Source organism: Drosophila sulfurigaster, chromosome 3 (genome assembly GCF_023558435.1).
Source record: "Drosophila sulfurigaster albostrigata strain 15112-1811.04 chromosome 3, ASM2355843v2, whole genome shotgun sequence".
Lineage (NCBI taxonomy): Eukaryota > Metazoa > Arthropoda > Insecta > Diptera > Drosophilidae > Drosophila > Drosophila sulfurigaster.
In genome coordinates, this window is record NC_084883.1 from 35,702,495 (window position 1) to 35,710,467 (window position 7,973).

Here is a 7,973-nt window from a genome sequence, read left to right on the forward strand (position 1 = left end):
CAGATTTGCCTGGATTTGACTGTTCACATAAGTATATTAATAAATTTAACATAACTTGCAAATTTAGATACATCATAACAATTGCGGTTCATAATTAAAGCAATACTTTTATTGATAAATTTATATTAGTTTTGGCCGTATTAGCATTTGAACAGATTCCACAAAAACAAATGTGTCTTTCTGGCGACACCACCAAACACCAAACTCAGATTTATGATTAAACACCCCATTGAGATTACTGCAAATACAATAAAATTTATACAAATGTGAAAATATAAAATATTTATTTTAAACTTACCAACTTGGATACTCGTGATGCCACCAACGATTATACTGCACAGCATTTTTGCTATTATAGCGCACAGTTTTGAATATGCAATGCTCATGAGGTCGCAATCCATCGCCAGCATTTCCAAAATAATTACCCAGGGACTTCAGCTTATAGTCATCATTCTTGCCACTGATTGCAAAGTTATCGTAATGAGCGAAACGCGTTTCGTTATTGGGAAAAACTAAATGAACGTAGAGCTCATGTGTTTGCCTCTTTGTCATGGCGTGCACATTGTCCAGACCCATCCAGAAATCGCCATCCATATCGCCAAATCCATCCACGAATGAGAACCAACCCTGATTAAAGTTCACACTATCGTCCATCCGACGATGGATGACAATCCAGCCTGGCCCCGAGATGCAATTCTGAGCCAGCACTTTAAGTGAACCAATTCGAGGCAAAGTTAACACTTTCAACTCTGTCGAACTCTCTTCTTCACTGAGACTTGCTTGGAGTTCCTTAATCGAATATTGCAATAGACGGTCGTTTTGCTTCTTGATCCTTTCGGTACTATTTCGCAGTTCAGTCTCCAGCTTGGCCCGATGAGCATCCTTACTATTAAATGCCTGTATGAAATTCTGGGTTTTCCAACTGCGCAACAGTTCCTGAGTTGCGTTTAGCTTGTCCCTTGTTGTTGCCACTTCATTCTTAAGTACACTGATCTGATCTTCTTTCTCTTGAATAGTTACTTTCCTATCCGCAAGTTGCAAATCCTTTTGTTCGATGTTGGCTTCTAAGGCGACGATCCTTTGCTGATAGTCAAAAGAGAGCTGAGTTTTCTCTTGCAGTTGATCTGCAGTTTTCTTTAGTTGCTGTTCCAATTTCAGTATGTAATTATCTTTGTCTGTAATAAGTTCATCCTGTTTAACAATTTTTTCACTCTTATCCCTGTTAGAATTTTCAAGTTCGGTTAATTGTTTCTTAAACGACTTTTGTATAGCAATAGAATTTTGTCTTCGTTCGCATAATTTGGATTTCAAAAATGTAATAACGTCATTATTGTTGAGATTCGTATTTTTATATGTCTCCAAACATGTGCGGAGAGTCAAAATAACATCGTCCTTAATCCTGCATTTTTCGTTATATAAATTGAGCTTTTCTTTGAATACGGTTAGTTTGATTTTTTTCAACTCGGCCAAGGTACTGTATGAATTTTCTCTAATATGCTGCCAATCGGCTGATGACTATAAAAATATCCACATAAGATAATATATGAAACCAATAAATATGGTTATTGACTCACCATAGCACATGTCGATGGATCTTCGGGAGAATCGTGCAATTGTATGGTCAATATATTGGTATTATTCATTTTTAAGAACACTTTTATTTGGAATGGATAAATTCGAACTTATGTGTTTGTGAATGATCTGTTAAGATTTCACAATGAAACTTTGACAGCTTGAGCTACGAACATTTCATTTGGGGCAACCAGTATAATACAATTAATAATCGAGAGTTTCATAAATCTCAGAATACCTTTGAAATTTATGTATACATGTTGTGTTTGCTGCAGTTGGCTTTGGAACCATTTCCAATGCTTTTGCATTAAAAAAATTAAATTATTTAGTTTGATTCATGAACTACGAAATTTTTGTTTAGAAAATCTTTTTGGAAAAGGCCAATCAAATTGTTGAACTTCAACAATGGTGCGAGTCACAGAAGATGTGTTCGGCATTGCCGTTAATCCCATGTCGCAGAAGAGTGAGCACATCCGACGCTTCACCTTGACCTCCGAGAAGGGCATGTCGGTTGCGGTCCTCACGTTGGGCGCCATCGTTCAAAGCATCAAGGTGCCCGATCACAATGGCAAGCTCGAGGATATTTGCTTGGGCTACGACGATGTTGCCGGCTATTATCGCAACCAAAAATGCTATTTCGGCGCCATAGTTGGGCGGGTGGCAAATCGAGTTGCTCGCGGACAGTTCAAGATGTGCGGCAAAGATATCCATCTATCGCGAAACTTTAAGGATCGTTACCATCTGCATGGAGGTTATGTTGGATTTGACAGCGTCATCTGGGACGTTGTGGGCATTCACAAGGATGGCGTAACCATGCAACACATCTCCCCCGATGGCCATGAAGGTTATCCGGGCGAGGTGACAGTCAACATTAACTTTTCGCTCAACGATGCCGGCTGCTTTGGGATGCGGATTGAGGCGCGTGCAAAGGCCACCACTTGCATCAATATCGCGAATCATGCTTACTTCAATCTGGCCGGACACGGCACCGGCAAGGATACTCTGATGCAGCACATGATTATGATCAAAGCAAGTAAACTCGTGGACACTGATCAAGAGCAAATCCCCACGGGAAAGCTGATGCCTTTGCGGAATACACCATATGACTTCTCCACTTTGACTAATCTGGGCAAACGCATCAATCAGGTTTCTCGCTGTCCTATTTGTGGCTTTGATAACAGCTACTGCACGGATGTGGATCCCAATCAGGTGAAGCTCGTGGCTCGTGCTGTGCATCCTTGTTCGGGACGCTATATGGAGGTGCATACAAACCAGCCAGCTTTGCATTTATACACAGCAAACAATTTGCCTGATGAGGAGCGCGGTGATGTGGAGAACATTGGCAAAGAGGGTAGTCATTATGTGAAGCACGGTTCTTTCTGTATGGAGACCCAGAAGTATCCGGATGCCATGAACAATCCAGAATTTCCGTCAATAATGTTAAATCCAGGTCAATTGTATGACCACCAAGTGGTCTACAGATTTGGCGCATGCCCCAAGCGCATATAACAAAAATTTCTACATACATACACAGATCTTTATTGAATTTAAATAAGAATATTACGAGCTGTTAAAAGTAAATTAAAAAATGTAAAGAAATCAAACCATCACAATGATTTTTGTTTAATATGTTGTTATTTCTGTTAGGATTTCAAATTGCCCGCATTATCAATTGTGAAGTACAGTTTTTTAACAGAATTACCGGCTGCTGTTGTGTAAGCAGTGTGACCATTGTTACTTGCTTCGCAAGAAAAAATACCGCCATGTATGATATGTTTTGAGATCTAAGTTGTGGTCACACTTAGTTTCTGCTAAACAAAAAGGAAAAGTAACAATTTATTGAATCGCCAAACGACAGCGGTGAATTCTTGTGTGTGCCACGTCTAAAAAATATACAACATATTAAAAGCATAACTGCCTTCAAGCTGTTTAATTTACCGCAAATCTACAAGCATACGACAGCGGACTCGACGCGTCCAACAAGCAGCAGTAGCAAGATGACCGTATGTATACTATATGCCCAACATATACTATACAAATATGCTGTGTTTATTTTCCGCTAGTAACATCAACTAATTGGCAATTATTCTATTTAATACTATAAGGTGCACGAATTCAAAGTGGAAATGACCTGCGGCGGCTGCGCCAGCTCTGTGGAGAAGGTCTTGGGCAAGTTGGGCGGTAAGTAAACACACACATATACATACATTAGCATGTATGTGTTAACTATCTTAGTTTTGGAAAGGGGAGCTTTGCTCTGGTATTCTACATAATACTGGAGAATTTGCAGTCTTCGTTATCAGACGTCCGCAATTGTGTAGTTGCGGTTGCCAACAATAATGTCTGTATTCGGTTGTTGTTATTTCACTTTCAGATAAGGTGGAAAAAGTGAATGTTAATCTGGACGACAAAACCGTAACTGTTACCTCAAACTTATCGGCCGACGAACTTCTGGAACAGCTGCGCAAATCCGGCAAAGCGGTTTCGTATGTTGGTGTGAAGAAATGAGATGAGTTTTTCAGCAAGTTTCAGAAGTACGGCAAACTGAAGCTTGAAGTCTAATCAAAGAATTCCCGGTACATCTTCAGGGGATTCACTCATTTGTCGTGGCTGTTGATCTACATACTACATTAACAAAATGATTCATTCAAAAGAAACGGCGTGATGCATATTTAATGGTTCAATGAAAATTGTTTTCAAAAAATATTAGCCTTAACCAAAATTATGATATAGTATACACGAGGAACTTATCTACACCTTAGATCTTGCCCAAATTTTTAAGTAGTGCGATATTAAACAATTTACTTAGAATATTCAAAGTGTTATACAAAAATTAATATATAGAGTCAGAATTTCAAATTCAATTGGTTTAACAACGTAAGTAGAGAAATGAATTTAATCAAATATATTTGCTCTTATTCAATAGTGATATTCCAAATATTTCCAATGTAGTTCAGCTAATTAAATACAAATATGCCAATTATCTTCTTATGATATACATATATAATAATTATATACATACATAAACATCAAACAAATTTTAAAAATTTGCATTAAATATACAATTACAAATAAATAAATCTTTTGCTTGCAAAATAACAAATGCGATTAATCATTGAATTCTATGATATGCCGTGTCAAATTAACCCAATTGTTTTATATCGTTCAGGGAAATAATAATAATGAGGCACACCTCAGGCGGTGATGCCAAGAAATGCGGGCACTTAGTCAAGCACGGGAGAGATGGAAGCGAATCAACAACGACAGCGACAAATAACAATAACAATAGAGCGAAGGCTCGAGCATGTCCATAACATGTCATAAATAAATCTGGGGAACGGCAAAGTCCGAAAAAAAAACTCAAGTTATCAAAATGCATTTTGAAAACATGTTCGAGGCGTAACGAAATTATCAATCAAATGCCACAATGGCATGCAAAGAATGCAACGCACTCGCACACATTCAGAGATACACACGCACACTACTAATTGAGTTTAGAACTGAGTCCACAAACGGAACGTTGCCTCGGAATTTGATGTCGTCGTCACTGCTGTCTTAGTTGTCGCTACCTGCGAGTTACCTTTTTGCTTTTGCTGTTGCTTTGTTGCGGTTGCATTTTGCGGCTCGTGTTGATTTATGCCCCATGCGGCGACACAACAACGGAACCGACAACTAAACAGTAAGGAACCCCAGAATCGGGTCTCCAAAGGGACTGAGAAAATCCGAATACCCAAAACCCAAAACAAAAACGGTTCACTGTCTGCGAGCGGCTGTCACAACAAAACGTCAACACAGCACAGTCACGTCCTTGCCCCATGATTATTTTCAAGTGATGCAAGAGATTTTCTGATTACGCTTCCAGCACTCGCTGTGGTCATCTCGCCATCTCAGTCATCTCAGCAAATCCAGCCAAGTAGGTAAAAGCAAATTATTAGCGCTAATGCCATTTAAATTACCTTAGTAAAAATAACAGCTGGTGCCTCCGTCTTCTTTCTGTTCTTTCCGTCTGTCTGTCTGTCTGTTTGGCTCTCTGTCTTGTTGCCCCTGTGCATTGTCTTGCTGCATAAAAATTCCTGGCAGCAAAGTGGCTAATGTGTTGACCAACTGACAGGTGTTGTGCGACTTTGAAATGCCCTGTTAATCTTTTATCTAATGCTGACCCACAGATTTATCTTATTGTTCAAAAGGAGCTCTTTTGGTTAAAGAAAAATTTAAGAAATTTATTGGAGAAAAGATTAATTAGTAGGGGAACATAAAAGAAAATAGGAATCCTCTATTAAGATAATATTATTTTTACTCTATTTTATGAAATCTTTAACAAAATGAATATGAATATTTATAGATTTAAACATTTCATAAATAGGGATAAAAATAAAAAAATCTTTAAAGAGGTAACACATAACATATAGTGAATTAAAATATTACATAATATAAAATCAAAATAACATAAGCGACATTTTAGTCGATTTATTTTGATATGTACTTACGTTGACAATTACCAAACGCATCTGCGCCGAAAATTTCATAAGCCAATTAAATGTAATAAGCGAGTTATGGGCTCAACAACATTGCCAATGGTTGGCAATCAACATTGATGATGAACTATTAAAAACCTGCTCCTGCAAAATTTGATTTCTGACGCTTACGTTAATTTTAAAGCAAAGGGTCGATACTTAAAATCTTATGAAAAATATTGTTTCCATGTCATGAGTTATTTTAAAACTCAAATTTGAGCTTAGTGAATAATAGATAAGTAAATATAGTATACCACAAGAATATATAGTATAATATAATACCACATACGTTTTATGCTTATCTTAAGCTACCGACTCTAAAGCTAATTCTGTGGCGCTTTGACATAATATTTTGAAATGTATGACTACTTACAGTTGTTGTCACTGCTGATATCAGGCCGCTATATCATCGACTTTATGGGCTACCTTTAAATGTGGCTGCAAACTGTCTGCAAAGACACCACAACTATTGCCGTTGTGGTTGCAGTTGAGGTTGAGGTTGCTTCCCTCTGTCATTTGGCTGCCAAGCATTCCGTTCTTGCAGCCTAAATTCACGCAAATACTCTAACAAACTACAAAGTCATTTAGTTAGTCAATTATACTTGGTAGCATTTAATAGTTATTGCTTAATTTGAATGAGTAATAAAATTTGATTAAAATAGTTTAGTGTAACTTAATGAAAATGTTCAAGTACTTTATTATTTTCCAGAGTATTTGAGCTTCGTTGCCTTGTGAGCGATTGTTGTCTTTGTTTTTGGTGTTTGCACACACTTGGTGCATTGAAAACATTCCAAAAATCGCTGGCTAAATTCTTTGGCGCATGCTTTTCAGCAACTCTCAACCAGTTGGTGGCTGCCCAGTTGATCAAGTGGCTGGCGTTGGGGCTTGGTTCACGTTTTGGGGCATTGGCAGGAGCAGAGCACACGGGCTGCAGCGACTGGTTTCCACATGGCGGCAGCTTCAAGCAAAATGTACAACAAAAAAACAACGAAACGAAACGAAAAATCGAAAAATACCGCGACCACAGTTGCCGCTCTTTATTGTCATAAGATTTGAAAAGAACCGACTGTCAGAACAATGGCACACTAAACTAAACTAACCTGGACAACGGCTGGGCCAATAAATTCCAAAATAACAACACAGCACACCAAAATAAAACAAAAACAAAGTTGTGACGATGCCAAAGACACAAATCTCAAAACACGACAAGGTCGTTGCCAAACTCTCTCCTTCTCTTTGTTGGTATCCCTTTTTGCTTAACAAAAAAAAGAATTGGCAGGCTCGGTTCATTGAACTCCGACATCATCGACTCCTACGCGGACGAGAGGAACAGAGCGAAATAAATGTACATTTGGCCAATTGCAACTGGAAACAGTAGCCAAGATTTTTACGCCAAATGTGCAAATTGCAGTGGACTTCGAGTGCTCGCTTGCTGGCTGGCTGGCTCGATTGCTTGCTGGCAAACCTGTCGCTATTGCAGTGCTGTCCAGCATTCCTGATGCACCTCTCCACCTCCTCCTCCCCAATACATTCAAACAGGGGGTTGAGGTTGAGCGTGTGCCAAGCCCACGACACACACACACACACATACACAAGGAGCGAGGAGAGCGAATCGAGCATCGGAACGGCCATGGAACGTCTGGTCATAACAAGAGCAAAAATGCTAAGCGTAAATAACTCATAGATAATAATGCCATGCATTTACGAGCAAAGCAATTGCAATGCAGCCAAAACAAAAGACTTAGGACACGAACTTGCCAAAAGGAGCAACCAACGAAGCAGCCGTCGAGTCATGTAACAGCCTCAGCCTCAGCCTCCGCTTCAGTCGCAGTCGCTGCATTCGCAGCCGGAGTTAAAGTCAGAGCGAACTCAAAGGCGAAGCGAGCA

The 7,973-nt window shown here is 39.0% G+C and overlaps 3 protein-coding genes across 3 annotated transcripts; 2 read left to right on the top strand and 1 right to left on the bottom strand.

The window, feature by feature from the left end:
• Positions 1-87: 87 nt before the first annotated feature.
• LOC133841562 (fibroleukin-like) lies at positions 88-1,735 on the bottom strand. Its single transcript, XM_062274133.1, has 3 exons — positions 1,575-1,735; positions 299-1,515; positions 88-238 (listed from the first exon to the last, which is right to left on the bottom strand). Exons 1-3 carry the CDS (start codon positions 1,641-1,643, stop codon positions 121-123), a joined length of 1,404 nt encoding a protein of 467 aa, XP_062130117.1. The 5' UTR covers positions 1,644-1,735; the 3' UTR covers positions 88-120.
• A 96-nt stretch (positions 1,736-1,831) lies between these two features.
• On the top strand, positions 1,832-3,176 carry LOC133841563 (galactose mutarotase). The gene has a single exon (XM_062274134.1). It carries the CDS (start codon positions 1,978-1,980, stop codon positions 3,079-3,081), a length of 1,104 nt encoding a protein of 367 aa, XP_062130118.1. The 5' UTR covers positions 1,832-1,977; the 3' UTR covers positions 3,082-3,176.
• Positions 3,177-3,365: 189 nt separating this feature from the next.
• LOC133841564 (copper transport protein ATOX1) lies at positions 3,366-4,651 on the top strand. The gene is made up of 3 exons (XM_062274137.1): positions 3,366-3,575; positions 3,678-3,753; positions 3,947-4,651. Exons 1-3 carry the CDS (start codon positions 3,570-3,572, stop codon positions 4,078-4,080), a joined length of 216 nt encoding a protein of 71 aa, XP_062130121.1. The 5' UTR covers positions 3,366-3,569; the 3' UTR covers positions 4,081-4,651.
• The last annotated feature ends 3,322 nt before the right edge of the window (positions 4,652-7,973 follow it).

What these genes read in the sequence shown, in the direction of transcription:
- LOC133841562 (XM_062274133.1), bottom strand. Translation starts at nt 1,643, where the DNA reads ATGAATAATACCAATATATTGACCATACAATTGCACGATTCTCCCGAA. An exon ending in ATCCATCGACATGTGCTATG is followed by an intron (nt 1,516 to 1,574) that starts GTGAGTCAATAA and finishes ATATTTTTATAG; the next exon opens with TCATCAGCCGATTGGCAGCA. An exon ending in CATCACGAGTATCCAAGTTG is followed by an intron (nt 239 to 298) that starts GTAAGTTTAAAA and finishes TTGTATTTGCAG; the next exon opens with TAATCTCAATGGGGTGTTTA.
- LOC133841563 (XM_062274134.1), top strand. Translation starts at nt 1,978, where the DNA reads ATGGTGCGAGTCACAGAAGATGTGTTCGGCATTGCCGTTAATCCCATG.
- LOC133841564 (XM_062274137.1), top strand. An exon ending in GGTCTTGGGCAAGTTGGGCG is followed by an intron (nt 3,754 to 3,946) that starts GTAAGTAAACAC and finishes TTTCACTTTCAG; the next exon opens with ATAAGGTGGAAAAAGTGAAT.